Source organism: Lithobates pipiens, unplaced genomic scaffold (assembly GCF_037356315.1).
Source record: "Lithobates pipiens isolate NorthernLeopardFrog02 unplaced genomic scaffold, aLitPip1_a1.2 Scaffold_22, whole genome shotgun sequence".
Taxonomy (NCBI): Eukaryota; Metazoa; Chordata; class Amphibia; order Anura; family Ranidae; genus Lithobates; species Lithobates pipiens.
Genome location: NW_027507784.1, coordinates 97,905,967 through 97,930,815, shown reverse-complemented (window position 1 = coordinate 97,930,815; position 24,849 = coordinate 97,905,967). Strand labels below are relative to the sequence as shown.

The 24,849-nt window shown below is 42.2% G+C and overlaps 1 protein-coding gene across 4 annotated transcripts in view; it reads right to left on the bottom strand.

The window, feature by feature from the left end:
* Positions 1–24,849, bottom strand: part of UBR3 (ubiquitin protein ligase E3 component n-recognin 3) — a 301,116-nt gene that overhangs the window by 135,405 nt on the left and 140,862 nt on the right. For 2 of the 4 annotated variants that reach the window (XM_077447962.1, XM_077447963.1), the window contains exons 19-23: positions 21,743–21,839; positions 17,106–17,247; positions 11,931–12,032; positions 7,223–7,396; positions 5,875–5,907 (exon numbers count right to left, since the gene is read on the bottom strand). In XM_077447962.1, the coding sequence (XP_077304088.1) occupies positions 5,875–5,907; positions 7,223–7,396; positions 11,931–12,032; positions 17,106–17,247; positions 21,743–21,839 (548 nt within the window). The remainder of the gene's footprint in view (positions 1–5,874; positions 5,908–7,222; positions 7,397–11,930; positions 12,033–17,105; positions 17,248–21,742; positions 21,840–24,849) is intronic. The other 2 variants (XM_077447964.1, XM_077447965.1) reach the window with 1 other exon arrangement.

The window sequence follows — 24,849 nt, the reverse complement described above, 5'->3', positions numbered from 1 at the left end:
AGGAAGAAAACGGCTGCAGAGCAGAGCCCATAAGCCGATGCTTCCTGTACAGTGCCGGATTTTGCAACAGGCAGAGTCTATGGCAAAGTTCAGTTAACCCACAGGATAGACACAGGTGCACTATGCTGCACCCGCAGTGTGGGTAATCATGAGTGTGAAAGCAGTTTAGGCTCTTTTCACACGATTGGCCCTACCCAATCGGACCCTCAATTCACCTCTACAGAGCGGCAGATGTAAGCAGACTTTTGTTCCGTTTAGTCCCGCCAGCCTCTAATCCGATCCTAAAAATCCGATAAAAAAAAAAATAGAAGGGAGTTCACCCCCTTCCATCTTGGTGGATTGGATCAGAGGGCCTATAGAGTAGCCGTAACCTGTCATCTGACCACGCCGCTCATTGTGGCCTGTGACTAGTTACCAAGTTGCTTAAGTGGCCCTCACTCTTAAAAAGGTTGGGCACCCCTGGCCTATAGCATTAGGGTGTGCAACCAAAAGCTCAAACACAGTTGTTTGTGTGTTTATGTGTGCATATATTGACTGTCAGCAAAGGATGGTGTCAGTAGGGCAGTGAACTGTCAGTAGTTTTTAGTTATTACTTTATTTTTTATTATTTTTTTACATTTTTTCTTAGGAGCCCCATTAGGGGACTTTGGTGAAATATAAGGGATCTACACAGGGGGGAATCTGCGCCACGCTGGGTGATTAGGGTGTGCCCAGACACACTTGGCTCACAACTATGTGTCTATACAAGGTAACATTAATCAGTTCAGAGAATGAAAAGGTGCCATTCTCAGCCATACAAAAAAAAGAAAGTAAAAAAGTTAATAAGTAACAATTTTTATTTGTTCCATAAAAACAATTCAAGCCATTCTAAACACCACAAAAACAGTCCTTGTGATCAAATTTGGCTTCATGTAAATAATCCTGACCCAACAGGTTTCTCCTCTGTGGCTTCTTCAGGAAGAGTTTGACTACATGATTACATTGTACATGAAAGAAACATAAAATTACAATTAACCACTTGCTTACTGGGCACTTAAACACCTTCCTGCCCAGACCAATTTTCAGCTTTCGGTGCTCTCACACTTTGAATGACAATTACTCAGTCATGCAACACTGTACCCAAATGAATTTTTTGTCCTTTTTTTCCCACAAATAGAGCTTTCTTTTGGTGGTATTTTATCACCTCTGGGGTTTTTATTTTTTGCGCTATAAATGAAAAAAGACCGAAAATTTGGAAAAAAAACGCATATTTCTTTGTTTCTGTGACAGAATTATGCAAATTATTAATTTTTCTTCATAAATTTTGGTCACAATTTATACTGCTACATGTCTTTGGTAAAAATAACCCAAATTAGTGGATATTATTTGGTCTTTGTGAAAGTTAGAGAGTCTACAAGCTGTGGTGCGAATCGCACAAAATTGATCACATCTGATGTACTGGTGGCCTATCTCGCTTCTTGTGACCCGAACAAGTCAGGAAAGTGCAAATACCCCCCAAATGACCCCTTTTTGGAAAGTAGACATTCCAAGGTATTTAGTAAGAGGTATAGTGAGCTTTTTGATGTTGTCATTTTTTTCCCACAATTCTTTGCAAAATTAAGATTTTTCATTTTTTTTTTTTTTCTCCACAAAATTGTCATTGTAATAGGTTATTTCTCTCACGTGGCATGTGTATACCACAAATGACACCCCCCAAAAAATTCTGCTACTCCTCCTGAGTATTACAATACCACATGTGTGTGACTTTTTCACAGCCTGGCCGCATAGAGAGGCCCAACATGCAGGTAGCGCCATCATGTGTTCTAGGAACATAAATTACACATCTAACTTGTTGACTATTTATTACACTTTTGAAGCACCAGGACAATGACACGTGACACTGATGACAGATGGCACTGATACGTGGCAATGATGGCACTTATACGTGGCACTGATGACAGGTGGCACTGACAGATGGCACTAATATGTGGCACTGATGACAGATGGCACTAATATGTGGCACTGATGACGGGTGGCACTTATACGTGGCACTGATGACACGTGGCACTAATACGTGGCACCGATGACAGATGGCACTAATACGTGGCACTAATATGTGCCACCGATGACAGATGGCACTAATACATGGCACCGATGACGCGTGACACTGATGACAGATGGCACTGATAAGTGGCATTGATGACACGTGACACTGACAACAGATGGCACGTGACACTGACAGGTGGCACTGATGACAAATGGCACTGATACATGGCACTGATGACAAATGGCACTGATACGTGGCACTGATGACAAATGGCACTGATACGTGGCACTGATGACGGATGGCACTATGTGGCACTGACGACACGTGGCACTGACGACACGTGGCACTGGGGGCAGGTGGCACTGGGGGCAGGTGGCACTGGGGGCAGGGGGCACTGGGGGCAGGTAGCACTGGGGTGGATTGCACTGGGGGCAGGTAGCACTGGGGTGGATGGCACTGGGGGCAGGTAGCACTGGGGTGGATGGCACTGGGGGCAGGTAGCACTGGGGTGGATGGCACTGGGGGCAGGTAGCACTGGGGTGGATGGCACTGGGGCGGATGGCACTGGGGCGGATGGCACTGGGGCAGATGGCACTGGGGCAGATGGCACTGGGGCAGATGGCACTGGGGCAGATGGCATTGGGGCAGATGGCATTGGGGCAGATGGCATTGGGGCAGATGGCATTGGGGCAGATGGCACTGCTGGGGGCGGATGGCACTTTATTTTATTTTTTTTACTTTATTTTTTTCCCCCCACAGGCAGAACGGCTGCCGCTGCAGCCGTTCATCTCTCCCCTCTCCCCTCCTCGCACAGACAGTGCGAGGAAGGAGAGCGGCGCCGAGAGATGATCTCATATGTTTACATATGAGATCATCTCCCATTGGACACGCCGATCACGCTGTAAACGGCCGCTGTGATTGGCCGTTTACAGCGATCTGTGTTTGCCTGTCCCCGGGGGACACGGCGAACACAGAGCTTCCGCGATGCGCGCCCGCGGGGGCGCGCATTGCGGAAGTAAACATCGGGCCGTCCAGGGACGACCGCCCGGACGAATGCGCCTGCTCTACGGCCGTAATTCGGCCATAGGGCGGGCGCGAGGAGGTTAAAAAAATTATAAATGCTATTGTTTATTATGACACATCAGATCAGTGTAATTTTTGGACTGCCTCACCCATTATCCAAATTTACATTGAGTATCAATCCTGATATTCCATGTGTGATAACATACAATAGTGGTATAAAAAATTCTCGATTGTAATTTTTTTTTTGTTTCATTTATGCACAGTGTAAGCTTCCTATAGTCAATAGAAGAAGCCGCCGCAGAACAGAAACATGTCAGAGCAGGAGTATTTACGTGAAGCCAAATTTGATCACAAGTACCATTATTATGTTGTGATGTTTTTATTGGCATGAATTGCTTTTAAGGAACAACTAAAATAGTTGTATCTTTTTAACTGTATTATAGTGACTGTTTGGTACCTAAAAAGTTCCAATCCCATAACTAAAGAAAAAAAAAATTTGAGAAAATTGTAAATGATTCATGCTATCTGCAGTGACCTGTTTTTCTATACTGAATTAGTGCGGGTAATGCTACAGCACATAGAAAACATCTGTTTTCTATACAAGTCGGTTCACACTGGTGTGATGCGGAAACCAGCAAGATTCCTATGCTGGTTCCCGCATCGCATCCGACTCGCAGGCAGTTCACACTGCCCTCTGCGAACCACTATGAGTGTCAATAGAAAGTTGACCAAATTGGTTATCAGAACACAGTGCGAACTGTGGAATTAGATCACATGGGTCTGAACACCATCGCAATACGATTTGCAGTGCACATCAAAAATATGGGCCTTCACCATTTTGGGGTGAATACAATGCGATTTTAGACATAGAAATTGTATGGCTGAAATTGCATGTGATGTGCACAGCAATGAGGTGTGAACCCAGCTTCAGATAGATGAAAAAAATGGCGGCACTCCAAAGTGAATTCAAACAAAACTTCACGGTTCCAGGGCAACCAGTAAACATATTTCACTCGTCAGTACTTATTCATTACTGAGTATTCCATAAATGTTCGCCCATTTAAGACTGCAAGGTGTCAGGTGAAAATCATTGATGGACAACACAGCTCCCTAATAGATAACTTATAAGGTCATAAACATATAATTGAAATAATAAGAAAAAAAAAAGGAAAAAATCCCCCCCCCCCCTCACTCTCCTAAAGACTTGTGTATACTCAATCCAGTGCTGTGCCCATTTGTAGCTGCTCTCTTCTTTCCCTGCATTCACAGGACAGAGAGGCAACAATAGGAGCCACTGGCATGCTATGCTGGCAGACATTGAAGAGGAGGAGCCAAGCTTGCCATCGCCAATGGGGGACCCGAGAAGGGGAGGTTTGGGGCAACTCTGTGCAATACCAGGCAAGTATAACATTTAATTATTTTTAAACAAAAAATAACAAAAGATCCTGTACAACCTCTTTAAAGCTCCTTTGCACTGCCAGCTGTTTAGTGCAGTTTGTCACTGACAAGAATGCAGATCAAGAAAATATGAGGTTAAGGCCCGGCCAGAATGCAGGGGCAAGCAAATGTCGTTTTTGGAAAGGGAGAATAAGCAATGGCATCCTGAATGTACACGTGATTTCCTTTAAAGAAATAGTAAAGTATGCTTCATGGGTATACCAGAGTAATAGTGTCATTGTGATATTAAACTCAAAACCAAAAATGTAATCTCATTAGATGCGGTGGCTGAATTTGTTTTCTTTAGACCTTTTCCCTTTGTTTTTACGTGGTGATCTGGCCACTAACACACCTCCACTCTGGAGTGTCCCCCACTCTAGATGAAGGAGAAACAGAGACACCTTTGGGCAGCCGGGGGAAAAGGTAGTGTTAAATGTATTGGTAGATTTAGTTACACTAACATATTGAAGCTGAACTCCAGCTAACACTTTATAAGAAGTTACTGCAACAGTTTTTTTCCTGTTGGGATAAAGGCTTTACATAAATAAGAGTTGACCACTGTAAGTCAGTGTTTCATAGTTTCATAGTTTGTAAGGTTGAATAAAGACACCAGTCCATCCAGTTCAACCTGAGTGAGTGTCTACAATTGTCCCTATCCCTGTACATTGCACACCCACATCGGTCCCCACCCTCAAGGAGCCCACAATCCAAGGTCCCCATTCATATACTAGGGCCAATTCTGGACAGAAGCCATTTAACATACCTGCATGTCTTTGGAGTGTGGGAGGAAACCGGAGTACCCGGAGGAAACCCACGCAAGCACAGGGAGAACATGCAAACTCCAGGCAGGTAGTGTCGTGGTTGGGATTCGAACCAGTGACCCTTCTTACTACTAGGTGAGAGTGCTAACCACTACACCACTGTGCTGCCCAATGGTGTTAAATGGTTTGTCTCAACTTCCAAACTGCTACACGTTTGATTTTGGGTTTAATACCACTTTAAGTTACACTGACCCCATTTGCTTATGCTGCTTAAATATTTAAGACTGCCGGATGTCTATAAAGTCTGACCATGATGCTCTAATAAAATAAAGCATGTCCTAAGATTCCAGAAACCGCTTATTCTAATGCATATGCAGCGAAAGATTTTTATGTTCTGGGGAAAAAAATAATGACTTTGGTGCAGATTACATCAATATTCATAAACCAGGAGAAGGCATTATTCGTCATATTGAGTTAGTAGCACTAAACACCATCAATACTACCAAACGCTTCTGAGAGAAAAGCTCTATTCAGAGAGGTTAGAGGAATACACCATGCAGCATCATAAAGCTTTTCAAGATGCACTTCAAATCCACAGCAGCACATGTATTTATCACACACGTCTACCTCTCTCTGGAATGAGGATGGTCTTCTGGTGTTCTGACAAATGGATAATAAAGAAGTTTATTTCATGTGATCAAATGCTATTTTGAGTTATGTCCATACCATAGTGAGATCCAAAATTAACTGCACCCTAAAAATCTCGGTGCTTTTACTGCTCATTTACAATGTTGGGGTCCATGAAAGCATGTTGGTGCAATGTGCTGCCATTTTTTTTTTAATGGCATCCCAAAGCCCCTAGCTCAAGCACAGTGCAACGTAACATGCTATCCACTTAGCGACCGCCCTATAGCAGATTTACTGCTACAGGGCAACCGTTCTTTGCAGAATAATGTATATATACCTGCTTCTGCACTTCCAAGTAGGGGGCATGCACCACCGATGCACTGCATTATGCTGCTTGCACCTGCTGATCATCAAGGAGAAGGCAAGGCAGAGCTCTGTCCTGACACCACAAAGCATGGGATAAAATCCATCACATCCCTTATTAAAAGCACCGCCACACATAGTACACATTTAACCCTCTGATCACAATAGATGTTTAACCCCTTCCCAGACAGTCATTAGTACAGTGACATTTATTTAAATCTAAATTTCTTTATTGGATATATTTTATAGCAGAAAGTAAAAACTGGCAGGTAATAGTTTGTCATGAGATATGACACTTCATGGAGATTGGCCTATTAAAAAACAAAACAAAAAAAAAAAAAAACATCCTCAGCATTCTTTTGGATGTGCATGCTTATGGCTTGTAAGGATCGGCAGGTAACATGCACTTTTAAAAGGTTTCTGAAGCCAAACCTTTTTTTTTGGGGGGGAGGTCTACTCTGTTTTATTTTCGTGACAGCTGTGGCTAGAGAAGAAGGGGAGGGAAAACTCAAAACTTAGTTGTCACCATAACAGGACTAAAAGGTGGAAACCCTCCAATAAGGACTCTTGTTTCAGTGACAACAGTTTAAGAAGGGACTACCCTCTTGCTGTTATGTATGCAGGACAGTTAGTGAAGGCAACTATCCCCAGTAGGACAGATGGCAAGACAATTCTGCCACATGATTTACCCACTCCCTATTCTATCCAAAAGTGTTTGGGCTTTAGGTATAATTTTAACAGGATGTTCTCTTCCATATAAAACAAACACAGAAAGACAACGCAATCTCTCGCTCTTCCTGCCCCTTTAAGCAAATGTCATATACATACAAAAATATTTTTTTTCTCTCTAGATATGGTGGCACTGAACCAACCAGGTAGGAGAAACAATGATAATATAATATTTAACCAAAGGGTTATGAATATATAAAACTTAGCACCTTGTACTAAACCAGATCCAGAGAACGAAATCAGAAAAAACACGTACTTGAGAGGAGGAGGAGTGTCCATCTGAGCTAGTGCTTGCTGGAGGGTCTCTCCGCACCTCCGGAGCAGTGTCTGGTACTCTCACCCGTACATAATTTATAACATGGCGCATATTGCACAGTAAATTGCTGCCTGGAAACCAGCTGTCATGGCACTGATCCGGCCCAGCAGTATCCTGAGAACACACAATTGTGGGAAAAAAAAAAAAAAAAGATAAATCATACATGTTTGGCTCATTACATTTTATTTCAATAACTGGTAAGAGAAAGTCATACAGCCAGTGGACAGAGGTACCATACTGCAAAGTAGCTAGAAGTAATATCACCAGTTCTGGATTCCAAAAATATGAGGGGCTTTCAAGTCAAACCAAGACTTTTGATTTTCCAGGTATAAAAAGGGATGCTAGCGTGGCGGTACTACATGCAGTACTAAGTGACAAGTGTGTCCTATTACTGACCACCGCCAGTAAAATTTTTAACAATTGCGTCTGCAAGTAAAGTGATGGCAAGTGTTATTCATGTGGATTTTCTACCCTGCGGTGCCACTATCAACAGTGAAGATTTCTGTCGTGTCCTGGGTGATGTGCATACACGTCTAGAGAAACAATCCCCCTTACAGCCCGGACTTCACTCCAAATTTTCACCTGTTCGGACCCCTAAAAGAGTTCCTCAGAAGTCGGCATTTCAGTACTGATGATGAAGCGAAGCAGGCTGTGCTAGGGTGGTTCAGGCGTACGGACAAATCTTTCTTTGCAGAAGCTTTCCAGGCATTTGTTAAATACTGGGATAAGTGTATAAACATAGCAGGGGTACATGTTGGAGAAAAGAAATGCAGTTTCCACTCCTTGGAATTTATTCTTTTGTTATAGAACCGCTAAAGTCCTGGTTTGACTTGAATGCCCTGCGTATACGTGTCTCACAATCAGATCTCTAAGATCCCATAGTTCTAAACACCGCATACTAAGCGCATTCAGCTTGGGACATGTTAAAACACTGTATATTTATGCCCTTCAAGGACAGTGACGACATCCGATAGCTGCCCAATGCCCCTCTTTTCCCAGCAAGGTATGCTCACCGATCTAGACTCCTTCGCAGACTCTTCTCTCCATTGCTAGAATATAACCACAGCAAAAAAAGTTTTATAGGAGGAGCAGTGAGGCCTGTTAAAGCACAACCCCAGTCAAAATTATTATTTTTTTTGTTTTGTTTTACTTTGGACAAAGTGCGGAAGGGGTATGAGCCTTATTTGAATTGATTGCCATCTCACCACTCCGCAATTTGCAGACTCTCTCTTGTTTCTGGTAAGGACAAGAAGTAATGAAAATAGGCTAGAAATGTACAATTGTAGTAAGCACATGTGAGTGTTTGCATGTAAAGGGGATCGAACATCCGAGAATGTTTTTATGGCTGTCTGGGCCATTCTGTCCCAGAGACCAGGAACAGGATGCAAAGGAAAATCTCCCCAATGGGGCCACAGATGGAAAGAAATATTAATGGCAGGAATTTTAACTCTTCCTTCTATTTCCAAAACAAAACAGAAATTTCCAAGTTAAAGCATTTGTTACCCTAAAAAAATAAAAATAAAATAAAAATACAAATGGATCCTGTTCCTTTAAAACAGGTTATACAGCACAGTATTTGTGCTGTGCAATTTGGCTCTTTCCATTACCTAAAATACCTGGGCTGATCCTGCCAGGTGCTGCCCCCCCCCCCCCCCCCCGTGTAAACTGACCACAGTTTATCATGGCTGCTGGGCCCTGACACTGTGGTCAGTTTACGTGCCTCCGTCAGCCACAGCTCTCCTCTGTCCTCTCCCCCCTCCCTCCCTGCCTGTCAGCTTGTGACAGTGACAATCTAACCCCCCCCCCCCCCCCCCCGCTGCTATCATAATGCAATGATATTCCTATAATCCCCTCTGCTATATTAACCCTCTTCTGGTTTTAGGTGCTGAAAGCGGTACAATTATTTTGCATGGAAATTTGGCGTTTTATATTGTAGTCCTGTAATTCTTAGGAATAAATCTCTTAAATCTGTTCAAACCAGAGTCTAGCAGACATCCCGGGTATGATGAAGTTAATAATATAATAAATAATAATAAAAATTATTCAATAATGTAATCAAATCCTAAAACACTGAAAAAGGGACACTTTCTGGTTGCTATGGACAATCTCCAAATTCCAGGCAGAAAAAAACAGTTTTTATAATATAAGTACATGCAGGGCACTGCACAGACCACTAGGGACAAAGGGGGTGTGTAATTTTTTTTATACAGTTCTGTCATCTGTAACTGTGAATCGAGCGGAAGACAGCTCGATCACACAGCGCGGAGGACATCGCTGGATCCAGGGGACAAGGTAAGTAACTTCTCCGTGTCCTCCCTGTATCCAGCGATGCGATCCCGAGTCTGGCTCGGTGTTACCGCTCGTGGAACTAAAATCCCAACCCGAGCCAGACTCGGGATCACCACTAGGGAGGTTAAATAATGTCACCAGTGTATTTTTTTTTTAAATGCCACTGTGTACCTCAGTTCATAGCACTGCTCTGCGCTCACGTGACTGGCCACCTCTTTCCTCCTCCTGGCCAATGTCAGTGGGGGGATGGAGGAGAGGAGAGAGGTGGCCTGTCACGTGAGCGCCGATCCACGCTTTGAAATTAGATATACAGCGGAATTTTTTTTTTTAAAACACATACACTGGGGACATTATTTAATATAGCAGAGGGGATTGTAGAAATGTCATTGGAGTGGCTTAACAACCACTTTAAGCTTTAAAGTGATTATAAAGGCTAGTTTAAATTTTTTTTTTTTTTAAATAATAAAAAATACACTTTATACTTACCTTCTCTGTGCAGTGGTTTTGCACAGAGCAGCCCAGGTCCTCCTCTTTTCGGGTCCCCCTTTTCTGCTCCTGGCCCCTCCCTCCTGACAAGTGCCCCCATAGCCAGAAGCATCCTATGGGAGCATCACAGCTCCATGTGTCCATTCAGACACAGACCCTCGAACCAGTTCCACCCATCTCTCTCCCCGACTGGCTAACTGACTTTGATTGACAGCCGCGGGAGCCAATGGTGCCGCTGCAGTGTCTCAGCCAATCAGGAAGAGAGTCCCGGATGGCTAACATACACGTTGACAACGCTGGAGAGAGTTGGGGCTCAGGTAAGCAATTGGGGGTGCTGGAGATACTGCTACACATAGAATGTTAATCTTAATGCATAGAAAGCATTAAGATAAAAAAAAAACCTTCTGCCTTTACAACTCCTTTATTGCGACACCTTGTGACCCCTTTATCTTTAACAATTTGACAATTGCATGTTGTGCATGTACTCCTACAAGCTATATTGTGGATCGTGTGTCATAAAAGAAATTCTACTTTAGATACCTTCCAGGTAACTGGGGATATAATACGGTAGTTCGAACATGGAGAGTGAGCCGCTTGTTAGCCAAGCTCTAGACATAGAACATATACCATTTGTTCGCTCTCCTTTCTTGATAGAACATATACATCAGTAAATCACAGGATCAGGAAAAGAGTCACATTTTTTACTCCCCTCTAAAACAAAGCGTGCAGTCCTCCTTTAATATCTGCCTAAAGACAGAAGGATGATAAAAGGACAGGTTCACACTAGTGCAGTGCGACTGTGATCTGATTTTTAATGTTTTGTAGTGTGGCTGCAGTGCGACTTATGGTGTGTTTTTGATACTTTTTTAATGCATGCTTTGCTACTGCTGTCAGTCAGCAGGGACGAGTTACTGGTTGTTAAAGTGGAGTTCCAGGTTTATTAAAAGTCAGCAGCTACAAAGAGTGTAGTTGCTGACTTTTAATAAACAGACACTTACCTGTTCCACGGTCCAGCGATGCGGCCGAAATGGGGTGTCGCTCCTCTCCCCCGGCGTCTCCATTGCCACTCTGGGCACCTTGCCGTGACAGCTTTCGGCTTCACGGCCAGGTATGCATGGCGCATGCGCGAGTCACGCTGCACTCCCTGAGTGGATAGGCGATCTCCTGGGACCTGTTGCGTGTCTCAGGAGATCGCCTAGGGAGAGGGGTCACCTAAGGCGAAGGAGGAGTCGCCTTGGCGGTCCCTGGGGGAAGGAGGATGTGGGACAGGAAGTCCTCCTTCCTAACGAAGCTCCCACTCCCCCCCCCCCCCCAAAAAAAAATTACATGTCTTGTGTTTTTATTTACTTTTGACATTTTTGGGGTAAAGGAGTAGGGGTACCATGTACATTCATTCATATTTGGGGGGGGGGGGGGGTTTGGGTACTTCTAGATTCAGATATGCTACCCACCAGACCCCCACATTGGGTGCTGGCTTCCAACAGCTAGCAGAAATCACACACAGAAATGCATGTTGGTTGCGATTTTGATGCATTTCCATTGAAGTCTATGGGCCACAAAATTTCACTGCATATCACCAAAGTAGCACAGGACCCATCCCCAAAGTGGCTTTGCAGCTGCGCTGCATTGATGTGAACAGGGACCACTGGATGCAATGTTATTTTCATTGTCATGCAATTCAGTGCAACCCAAGTTGCATCTGAAATCACATCAGTGTGAAGCAGGCCACAAAGATGAAAGGAAAAAAAGGAGCAGAAATCAAAAGGGCTGGGGCAAAGAAAAAGAAATACTGAAACATACAAGAAACCTGTGGTATTATACAGCAAAAGACATTAGGAAACAAATGAAATCAATAAAAAAACAAATGCATTACCTGGTCAGCAGGCTCTTCCTGAGAGTTCTCTAGCCCCAGCTCTATCAAATAGAGAACCATGCAGAGGACATGTTCCGACATATTCTGATGATCCATCAAAATCTAAAAATAAATAGCAGATTAAAAAAAGATTCTTCACACAGTGGACAGGATGTTGGTGGCTATACAGTTTTCCAGGTGCAGCAAAAAGTTGACCGATCTAATCCAGCTGGTGTTACCTCTGACTGCACAGGATTACATCTACCCCATGACCCAGAGGTGGCATTTTCTTCACAAGTTCAAAATAAGACATCACCTCAAGCTAAACAATAGCTGTACGGTCATTTTGTCAATACAGTCACAAGATATATTTTGTACATGGTCTACAAATATTGTCCACCAAAGAAAAACTACAAAAATACACACTGAGGATTTAAAACAAAGTGCCTACTGCAAAATGTATAATTTTGATGTAATGCGTTTTTTTTATTTTTGTGTTTTTTTTTTTTGCCGAGTTGACCCTTTTTTAACCCAAAACTGTAAGCCTCATAAAACATGTTCTATGCACTAGATTAACATTGATATTATAATTGTAGTATAGTTCCATAATAAGAAAAGTACACTGTCCTTCATACATTTTTTCAGTGAAATATCTGATAGCGGTGTCAGCTTCGCTCTTTTTGTAAGAAAAGAAAAATGTTCAACTGAGGGATTTTTTTTCTGTAGTTTAAAGATCCTTTTTCACAGTTTTGCCAAGTCTGCACTCTAATAGGAACTCTGAGAAAACCGTATGGACATCAAAGTGTTACTAAACCCAGGACCCTGCATTCACTATATCTGGTCTCCCACAGTACACAGAACATGGAACTGCAATAGTTTTAGTAAATATAAACTGCTAAATACATTTTCTCATCAGCAGTTAGTACAGTCTTGTGACATATCAGTGTCCAGCCAAGCACCAGTTTAAGCTTGTAGAAGTTGTCTGACTGCTTTGAGACTGTAAGGCCCCTCTGTCTGCACAGTGCTGATTGGCCCTGTGCTAATCACACCAAACTTTGCATGTGCAGCCTGACTCTATAGAGTCTGTTTTATCAGGAAATTATTAGGGACAGCGGAAGGTGGGGAGGATCAGAGAAGACAGGATCAAACAGCCTTTTTACACAAAGCGGGGGATTAACCCCTTATGTTACACAGTGAGTATAACAGACATGCTTTTACTGCATATACAGACTGATTTTAATGTTGTGGGTTTAGCAACACTTTAAGGGTGCCTAAACAAGAGCACAAAGCTCTGTGTCTATACACTTGATGGTTCTCTCATTACCTGTCAGTAAACCCCCAATAGTTATATTTCCAGTGAGCAGAGGCTGTGGCATTACAGGCTAAGATCACCTTTAGAACACGTTACACCTTTTAGGTATTTAGGGTGCAACATGTTCCAGTCTGTCCTCCGCTCACCCCCGTCACTGCTTTCAACGGGTGGGGAATCCTTTCCCTGCAGCAGTTATCACATTTTTAAATCAGCAAGGGCCTGTCTTTCATTCACAGGAATCTGTGAAGAGACTACAAATCCTGTCAGCCACTGCAGACAGCTCAGTGGACTACTAGGTCACTGATGAATGCTCTCCTAGTTCATTTACACTCCCTTTAGCTTTCTAACAGAAGACACATACAGTGGTACAGGCAAGAAAGCTGATGGACTTGTCTGCAAGAGCCACGACATTGCACCCACAATCCATTGATTGCAGGTGCAGGCTCCTGGGGGAAAAAAAAAATTTAATACACATTTTTTTTTTCTGCAAAAATATGTGCATGTCTAAATATTTAATAAAAAGGTGGGATTATCCTTTAAAAACTAGAGCTGACTGATGCACACACTCTTTGTAAAGTAAATGTTCCCTGAAGCTAAGGGTATTCTGCAAATATCCAAACACTTGCTAGGAAGAAAATAAATAAATTATAGTTTGGCTCTCTGTGCTGACTTCAATTTACTAAAGTGTAAATGCATTTTACAATGTGAACATAAGCTACCCAGATGCCCACATATAATTGACACAAACTTTAGAGCTTTGCCCTTGACATGCATGTTTGTGTGAAAAAATGTCATGCGAGATCCTCTGATGACTTACATAGCTGGCAGATGTTAGTAGGCGTGGAGCTCATAAAAAGCTTCTTGCCAGCCACAAATGTGTAATAGGGAAACAGTACATTATATATTATTCTATTACATTTACATCATGTCCACATATTTAGTACTGAACTATAGCAATTAACCTTTTTTTTTTATAATACTTTCATTTTGTAGAGCAGAGATAATAAGCATATTTTGTGTAAGATTATATGCTAGTCTGTCAGGGTGCACTGAACTGGATTAGTGGATCACTGGATCCACTGTAACTGGATCTTGCATATTTTAGAGCAGGTATTCTCAAATGTTTCTCATAGAGGGCCTAGCCTGCCAAACCCTTCTGAGCCCTGACCATAACATAGCTGCCAACTGTCCCTGATTTTGACGGACTGTCCCTGATTTGGAGCAATGTCCCTCTGTCCCTCATGTGTCCCTCATTTTGGTCTGATCTGTATAGTTGTATATAAAATGCACTTTTTATCTTTCAAAAAGTATTTTCCAGTGCTAAACCTTTCATCCAATTTCTAAATTGCTGCATTTGTACATTTTAAAAGCCAATATAAAGGAATAGTAATGTTAAAAAAAAAACTTCTGGATTGAATTAATCATTTTTTGGTTAATTCTCCTTTAAGGGGGTGTGACAGGGGGTGTGTCCTGTGCCAATATACGTTTGTTAGTAGGTATCCCTTATTCCCATCTCAAAATGTTGAGGTATGCCATAAAGTAGAATTTCACCCAAAACCTAACTCTAAATCTACCTGCAGCTACATTATAAAACAAATATATCTAGCCTTGTAAAGAAGAAATCGTCATATATACCTATTCTGCAGCCAGTCTGGTCCAGTCACACGCTGAGCCGTCAGCCTGTCAGCAGTGGCTTTTGTGTGTAGGTGTGTGCAGAAGAGGCAGCCGACAACAGAAGCTTCATAGTAAGGCCTCATGCACACAGGGCGTTTTTAAAGCTGCTTTTAGCAGCATCAGACTTTTTTTTTTTTTTTTTTTTTGCAGCTTAAAGTGGAAGTCCATGCAAAAACTAAAATCCTTGTATCTATAAACACCAGGGATTTAAAGAGGAACTTACCTGACACAGGAGCCAGCGATGTCACTGCTGTCCCCTGTAGCGTGAAGTGTCCATCTTCTTCTGGGTATCGCTGCTCCGGCCACTCACAGCGCCGGAGAAGCGATGAAATCACTCCCGCGCGTGCGCACGGGAGCCGCCACTAACAGAATATCACCGTTAGCAGCGGCAAGCTCAGTGCGCCTGCGCGACGCTGTCTACGGCGCGTGCCTGTCTTTTTGTAAATATCTCCTAAACTGTGTAGGTTTAGGAGATATTTCTTGGACCTACAGTTAAGCCTTAATCTAGGCTTACCTGTGGGTCAAAGTGGTTGGTAAGGGTTTACAACAACTTTAACACTAGCCTCTCTATTCCTGTAAAGATAACATGAGTATACATACCTTCTCAGGCAATCAGGAGGGAGACTCTGGACAGCCGTGTCTCTACTGCAACATTGCTGGATCGAAATGGGGCTCAGGTATTAGAGGGGCTGCTATGGTTTCTTATCTTAATGCATAGAATGCATTAAAGTGATTGTAAAGTCTTGTGTTTTTTTGTACAACATGTTATACTTACCTGCTCTGTGCAGTGGATTTGCACAGTGCAGCCTGGATTCTCCTCTTCTCAGTCCCTCTTCACTGCTCCTGGCCCCTCCCTCCTGTCAAGTTACCCCACAGCAAGCAGCTTGCTATGGGGGCACCCGAGCTGTCCTGCAGGTCCGTGTGTTCATTCAGATATGGAGATGCCATTCGGCCCTCACCCCCTCTCTCCCCTGATTGGCTAACTGACAGCTGCAGGAGCCAATGGCGTCGCTGCTGTGTTTCAGCCAATCAGAAGGGAAAGTTCTGGACAGCCGAGGGACTCGTGAACATCGATGGACAGAGATGGGCTCAGGTAAGTATTAGTGGGGCTGAGGGGGCTGCAGCACACAGAAGGCTTTTTATCTTAATGCACAGAATGCATTAGAATAAAATAATCTTCTGCCTTTACAACTCCTTTAGGAAAAACCCTACTGCCTTTGGAACCACTTTAACAGTAAAAACAGAAAAAGCAGATCAATGGCATAGCTGAAGGAAAATTCATATCAAATGACCTTCTGTAATATTTTCAGCAGCAATGACATACTAAAGGCTAGCAAAATAGAAGGCAGTTCAGATCAAATCATCCAAGTAGATCTGAATGCAAACTGGAAGATATCCATTTGCTAAAGCACTGCATATCAACCAACTGCCAGGCTTTGGTTTTTCATACATTTATACATCACAGAGCTAATGATCTGTCCAGGATTTTTCAGTCACTTCACGCCTACATCTACTAGTTCCACCATCAGCTTCACTTCATTTGCTCTCACTGGCTTACATAGTCACAATAGTGAGACCCTTCTCGTGTCTGTACCCTTTCACCAGGTGTGCATGTGCAGGGTGGCAACACAGGCGCGCAATTGGGAGAGTTATTATCCGATAACAGAAGTGCCTGAAGTAGCACCTTTATGGCAGGATAAACAGGTATGGTTTTAATGAAAGGTACAGATTAATATGAAGTTGCAAAGTCCAGCAAGCACAAGACAAAATAAGATCCAACACACATACCATGAGCACCAGTCTTTCCTAGCAGGGAATATTTGGCAAAAGACACTTTCTTCTTCCTCACTGTAATATTAGTACACCTAGTTTGAGAATAGCGATTTTAACCTGGGTATACATACATATATATTCCGGCTTAATAGCAACAGGATGAAACTCGATGTGTGTGCATCCCTCTATGTTCAGCAGAAGCTAGTCTAATGACTATCTTCTGTTGAATGACCTTGCTGGAAAACCAGCATTTGATCAGCCACTGCAGCCAATTGCTGCAGATCTGATCTGTGTATTCTGATGGGGGGAAGCCGCTGCTGTCAGAATAAAAGTGATTTGGAGGGGTGATCTGGGAGGTTTTACACCTTTACTAGCAGTGTTTTTCTTAAGTACACAAGGCTGAATTCGATGAGGACACATGTACACTCCAGACGTACCTTGTACAGCAGAGTGAAGAGCACAATGTGTAAAGTTTTGCAGTGCAGGAGCCTCATAAGACCTTTGTAGCTAGGATGCAGTGGGGTTCTCTTCTTGTAAGGTGGCCACGGGTTTCCTGGGCATCTTCCTATCTGTTTCAAACTAAACATACAAATAAATGCAATCTCTTACAAATATTTCATTCCATGTATTATATATCAAAAGGAAAGAAAGACATTTTATTATATTTCAAGTTTTTTGTGTGATCTTTCCAATTTCCTGTAATCTATTCCTTTTCCTATAGTCAGACAAGATGTTCATATCATTTTTATGAGGTTACTGTTATGTTTGTTACAGCCTAAAAAGTGAAACCACATTGCAATAAAAATGCCCTGATTTACCAAATGGAAATTCAGAGCTTAAAACACCTTAAAATATAACTAGGCTAACTTTAAATATAACTAAGGCAAAACTTGAAAAGGTGATTCACCCTATTTGTTCTGTTTAATATTATTATTAAAAGTAAAAATAAAAAATCTTGGATTGTCCCCAGAAGAGTAAGAAGGAAAAATCTTCCAATAGGAACACTAGTTCTGGTGACCTGGGGTCCCTATGGAATTCCCTTAATTTGCAGGCATGTCTTCTCACTTCCCATTTGACTATGGGACAGGAAGTGAAGTCTCCACAATAGGACACATGGCAGAAAACAAAAAAATAAAAACCTCATGGGTTATAACCATACTTTGCGCTATCCAAAATGAAAAAAAAAAAATAGTATTTGCCTATAGTTCTACTTTAAACAGCAAACAAAAAAAAAAAAAAAAAAAAGCAGGGAGAGAGGAGATTTTGCAGCAGTGTAGGGCACAATGAATGCAAGTCTAACTTACAAAATACACCTACCAGCCCAAACACTGCAGTTATGCATCCAGAAAATCTCCTTTAAATAGGGATCCATGGGATCATGCTGATTAATGAGTGTGCTATGCTTGGACCATTTACTGTTTGCAACTGTGAAAAGGCAGCTCCAAATCAGCTTAACCATTGGTCTTTTTGACACAATGCCACATTGCAGCACATATATATCTGTACTGTTTACTTGTCTCTTGCCAAAAGCTCTAAGTGTTTTTTCTATACAGTGCTTCGTTCCTCTGTTATCAGCATGTGTAACTTCTGAGAAGTTTTCCCGACACGTGAAATACATTTATGATGGGGAGGGAGCTCAGCAGAGAGCTGGTCTATTCAGAACACAGCTATGCATGTTCCTTTCTTACTAGGCAGAGAGGGTGTGTCCTTTTCCTCCAATCAGCTTTGACACAAACTGCATCTCTCTACCTCCTCCTCTCTGCTCCTCACAGATGAAGGATTGTATCACAAATCTGCACTTTTGAACAGATTATGCAGATAAACAAGTAAAACTTATGTAGGGAGATTTGTTTCATCTCTGTGTGTCACCTGAAGCTATTCACTTCACTGGGTATACAAGAGGGTTTACAACCAGTAAACTACAGTCAGTTGTTTTTTTTTTTTTGGCCTTTTGGATAGAGTGGAAAAGATAACTGGCCTTCACAGACATCAGCATACGTTATGCTTGTATTATGTGAAAATAATTGTCACTATAATTAATTTTTCCTTTCTCAATAATGAGGTGTCCCAGCGACTATGGGGGGTGCTCGGGTTTTGGCTCCAAAATGCAGATATTTGGAGCCAGTAAAAAAGGGAGTGGACAGCATCTTCCCCCCACATCTTATCCACCCTGTTGAGGTCAATGGAGGAGCAGAGGGGATCACCTTTCGGAGGTACATACCTTGTGCACATAGACTTTAGCTGGATTCCTACTTTAAACTCTGAAAAATGCCAGTTTTAGTAAGTACACAATTCTACATAATAGAAGTTAGTATATTTAAATAAAAACAAAAACATGCAGCATTTACCATAAAAATATCTCTACATACATATAACTACAGCAATTTATCCAAATAAAGTTTTAAGGTCTAAACATGTGCAACTCCTAGGTGATTTTTAGTAGTTCTGCCCACCACCACCACACCCACCATTGTGACAAGAGGGCATTGTGAAAGGAGTATCTGAGCATTGTGACAGGAGGGGCATGGTGGCAGGTGTGGGGCACTGTGACAGTAGGATACACACTAAAGTCGCTTAGGTGCTGGGCACTGTGTATTCCTCCAGAGACAGAAATCTGCTGTGGCAGAGAAGGTATTTGCAGGTTACTGGGCAGGTGTGGCCCCCGTGGAAGGAAGGGACTCTTAACTTACCCAGCGGCAGAAACAATCTAGATGCAAGGAGCGGGAGCCGTCGAGGGCGGGGCTGGAAGGCAGAGCTGATGGAGTAGCTGTGCACAGACGAAGTTTCCCCCTGCTGTGCGCAGCTGCAAAACACATAATTTGTTGCTGGGAAGCTGGCTGTCCTAGCAACCACGACCGCTAGTCTCCTGTCACAAACACCTTCTTCTATGATGATCTGTCCTCTACTGCGACAAGGACTGATTTCTGCCGAGACTGGGGCTCCGGTGTTCAGGGGAACAGAAGACAATTATTTAAAATATCTGAATCCCCAGTCAGTGGCTGCCTAAACCATCTTATGCTGGTGCCGGACTGCACCCCAACTTCTGTAATGACAGCTAGATGTGTGTTGCTTTAATGGTCTGACTAATCTCCACAACAAGCAATACTCAATTAGTCGTTGCAAAGTGGCTGTGAGTGACTGAACAATCGTGGATGATATTTGGTTGCACAACTTTTACCTTATCCTAAATCTCTACTTCACACCGTTTTGCATATGAAAGTTTTTAAATAAAGCAAGACAATACTTATGAGCAGAGCATGCTAAACTACAGTAAGAAATTAGCCCAGTTCCATTTACTGAAGGAGAATTATTGAAAAGATGTACAGTGACTGTTATAAGCTTCTTTACTTTGCATATTGGTTTATCTTATTGAATAAACCAGATAAGCTCCTTATATCGAGAGAAGGAAAACTACACCAAATGTAAGGACCACTTGCAATAAAGCAACTTTTGGTTGGTTTTTACAGCAAGCATTATAGACTCTGGCGATGTGTCACCAGACTTCATTGAGCAGTTTACATTTAACAGTTTACGGAGACTCAGTATTTTCTGTGCTGCTGTTATTTGGAAGGGTTTGCACATCCACATGGAAAGATCCTTCCTTGAGGAAAGGACAAGGTTACTTTAAGCCTGTTTTCAGCAGGACTTCAGGGAACTGCAGCATCCAATTAGCAAATAAATTGCTCTGGAATAAAGGTTAAGCAATATTTGCTCACGCTGGAAGGCAATGCATCATTCATTCTGACGGCTCATTCCAAAAACTATACAAGACGAATGGAAATGAAGCCCGGAATGTCAGCTAAATTGCTGGAATACATTTAATGCCTCCAACTAATGCCCTTTTCTGATATTTGGGAAAAAATAATTACCATGTGAAAAGCAAGCATTTTACTTGTCTATTTATAGAGCAAATGGCAACAAAGTTAAGCTTTGAATTTTTACTTTCACAGATTAAACAGAAAATGCCCTAAAGGAACGGCAATCTAAAAACAGACAACCCAGTGCAGGACAGACCATTTTATTAATGTAAAAGCAGGAAAACTTTCTTACACGTCTTTGAGTTCACAAAAGATAAGTGAAAGTAGTATAACGTCTTATACCCACCACTATCGGACACTGACATTCCTCTACGTTTCCTTATGTGGCATTTTGGACATACAACCTATAAGCCAGTGATGGCGAACCTTGACACTCCAAATGTTTTGGATCTACATTTCCCATGATGCTCCACTACACTGCAGTGTGCATGAGCATCATGGGAAATGTAGTTCCAAAACATCTGGGGTGCCAAGGTTCGCCATCACTGCTATAAGCCATGCTCTAGCAAAGAGAGTGGTCCTCTACAGCAGTGTTTCTCAACTCCAGTCCTCAAGGAGACCCAACAGGTCATGTTTTCAGGCGTTCTATTATTTTGGACAGGTGATTTGATCAGTTTCACTGCCTTAGTAATTACCACAGCCGTTTCATCTGAGGGAAATCCTGAAAACATGACCTGTTGGGATGCTTAGAGGACTGCAGTTGAGAAACAATAACGGAAGCACGCCACCTCTAGGAAAGGGATATCAGCTACAGCGAAGATGAAAATGTTTTTAAAATCGCTGCCCTAAAATCAGCACGGCCCTGTCTTTTCAAGCTGCAATAGCACTTGAGGCACACTAAAGTATGCTTGTGGCATTTTAAACTGGTACAAGACTTGCATGCTTTCATAACGATTTCATGCCCTTACAGCTAGGTGAAAAAAAAAATCTGCTGTCCAGCCTTACTCACACCCAAACATTTGCATACCACTAGCAAAAGTTTGAAGAAAGAAGAAAGGTTTCTTGAAATGTAGTTCAACACGAGACAATATTTCATCTTAACAAGCATTATAAACCCCAAATATAAACACAGAAGGGCATTACGAATGCCCCAGGTGCTGCTAGCCCACTACATGAGTTAAGCATTCAAAGTAATGAGCATGCTGGAACTTTCTCTTTCATCACAGACAGTGTTCAGTAGAGTAGAAATGTCAGAAGATAAACAGAAATAAATGCTATACAGATATTTAGCAGGTTGCAATATAACCAGTACTCACAAAGCTGTGTATCGGTCCATGGCAGACTGGACATCTCTACGGTAAACTGTGCGCAGAATCACCATAACGGGGTCAAATTCTTGGTCCCAGACCTCACCTTCACATGGAAAAAAACATTTCATGCAATGCTATATAATGATTAGGATTTTGGGATAGACAACTTAACAGGAGAAGCACACATTGCATTGCTAATTGACAGTAAAGAGTAACTCCACTTTCGTTGAGTAAAAAAACGCTCATCTCGGTAAACTATGTACATTACAGGGAGTTTAAGAAACTTTGTTGCAGATTCCTACCCTTTGTTATTCTAAAGAAATAGCAGTTTATTTCTCTTTGACCATGTGCAATCTGTATGGGAGTGATTCTATAATTATCAATCAGCTGTTGCACCTACAGGGCTCTAATGAGGTTGTATTGCGTTTTACAGAAAATGAGAGCTGCCGATTGACAAGGAAAGGTCCTTTTTAATAAAATTCAATGACAATATTACTTGTGTCGCAATTGTTCACTATATACAGTGGATATAAAAATTCCACACACCCCTGCTAAAATGTCAGGTTTTTGTGATGTAAAATAAATAAATAAATAAATAAATGAGACGAAGTTAAATAGTTTCAAAACGTTTTCCACCTTTAACCACTTGCCGACCACCGCACACACATACGTCATATACGTCATCAGAATGGTACAGGCAGGCAAATGGGAGTCCCTTTAAATTTGGAGGTGCGCACCCACTGCACAAGCGTGCCCGCAGGTCCCGGGAACTCTATGTTCGCCGGCGGCCCGCGATTGCAGTGTGGAGAGGTAGAATGGGGAGATGCCTTTGTAAACAAGGCATTTCCCTGTTCTGCCTTGTGTCATAACAGATCTACTGCTCTCTGTCATCGGGAGCCGTGATCGCTGTCATGTCCTAGGTAGCCCGCCCCCCCGCAGTTAGAATCACTCCCTAGGACACACTAAATCCCTTTATCACTCCCTAGTGTTTAACACCTTCCCTGCCAGTGTCATTTACACAGTAATCAGTGCATTTTTATAGCACTGATCAATGTACAAATGACAATGGTCCCAAACTAGTGTCAAAAGTGTCCGCCATAATGTCGCAGTCACGATAAAAATCACAGATCGCCGCCATTACTAAAAGAAAAATGAATGCCAAAAGACTATCCCCTATTTTGATGCTAGAACTTTTTCGCAAACCAATCAATATATGCTTATTGTTACCAAAAATATGTAGAATACATATCAGCCTAAACTTGAGGCAAATTTTTTTTTATATATATATATATATATATATATATATATATATATATATATATATATATATATATATATATATATATATATATATTTTTTTTTTTTTTTTTTTTTTTTTTTTTTTTGGGGGGATATTTATTATAATAAAAAATGTAAAAAATATATATTTTTTTCAAAATTGTTGCTTTTTTTGTTCATAGCGCAAAAAATAAAACCCGCAGAGGTGATCAAATACCACAAAAGGAAAGCTCTATTTGTGGGGGGGGGGGGGGGCTAAGGATGTCCATTTTGTTTGGGTTCAATGTTGCAAAACTACGCAATTGTCAGTTAAAGCGATGCAGTGCCGAATCACAAAAAGTGCTCTGGTCAGGAAGGGGGTAAAATCTTCCAGGGCTGAAGTGGTTAATGTGACCTATACACTGTACAACTCAATTGAAATACAGTATACACCTGCCATCATTTAAAGTTAGGGGTGCAACGGATCAAAAAACTCGTGGATCGGATTATTTTTCGGATCAGCAAATAATTGAATTTTCAAAAACCTGTGAAAAATCCACCACCATATAATCCCCACTGTAATATCCACGTCACCTCCCCCACTGTAATGGACATCTCCCCCACTGTAATATTGGCACAGTATGGCAGGGTATGGCAAGGTATTGGCAAGGTATGGAGGGATGGCTGAGCATGGATGGATGTGACTGCAATTGTCACAGAGCAGCGCTGTGGGCACTACAGATCCAGCCCACAGCGCTGCTGTCATCCAATCTCTCCCCTCCACTGTACAGATCAGTACACAGAGGGGAGAGAGGAACTGGCATGACATGATGCTGGTTTACAAGTGATCGCTCTGTCATTTGACAGAGCGATCACGTTGTAAACGGCCGCCAGGTGTACAAAGGTTGGCGCTGCTCTGGAGCTAGGCCAAAGCCGCTGCCTTTTCCCAAGGCCAAGGCAGCGGAGCACTCCGCAGATCGCCTGGCATGCCGATCCGAACAGGTTGTCCCGTTCGGATCACGAATCGCTGATGATCCGTTGCACCCCTATTTAAAGTGTCTCTGATTAACACCAAATAAAGTTCAGCTGTTCTAGTAGGTTTTTCCTGACAATTTCTTAGTCGCATCCCACAGCAAAAGCCATGATCCACAAAGAGCTTCCAAAGCATCAGAAGGATCTCATTGTTAAGCCAGGAGAAGGTTACAAAGAATTTCCAAAGCATTAGATATACCATGGAACAGAGTGAAGACAGTTATCAAATGGCAAAAATATGGCACAATAGTGACATTACCAATAACTGGACGTCCCTCCAAAATTGATGAAAAGAAGAGAAGGAAACTGGTCAGGGAGGCTGCCAAGAGGCCTACAGTAACATTAAAGAAGCTGCAGGAATATCTGGCAAGTACTAGCTGTGTGGTACATGTGACAACAATCTCCCGTATTCTTCATATGTCTGGGCTATGGGGTAGAGTGGCAAGACGGAAGCCTTTTCTCATGAAGAAAAAGCATCCAAGCCCGGCTAAATTTTGCACAAAACACATCTCAAGTCTCCCAAAAGCACATGGAAAAATGTGTTATGGTCTGATGAAACCAAGGTTAAACTTTCTGGCCATAATTCCAAAAGATATTTTTGTCTCCAAAACATTGCACATCACCAAAAGAATGCCATACCCATGGTGGCAGCATCATGTATTGAGGCTGTTTTTCTTCAGCTGGAACAGGGGTCTTAGTCAAGGTAGAGGGAATTGTGAACAGTTCCAAATACTAGTCAATATGGCCACAAAACCTTCAGGCTTCTGCTAGAAAGCTGAACAAAAAGAGGAACGTCATCGTTCACCATGACAACGACCCAAAGC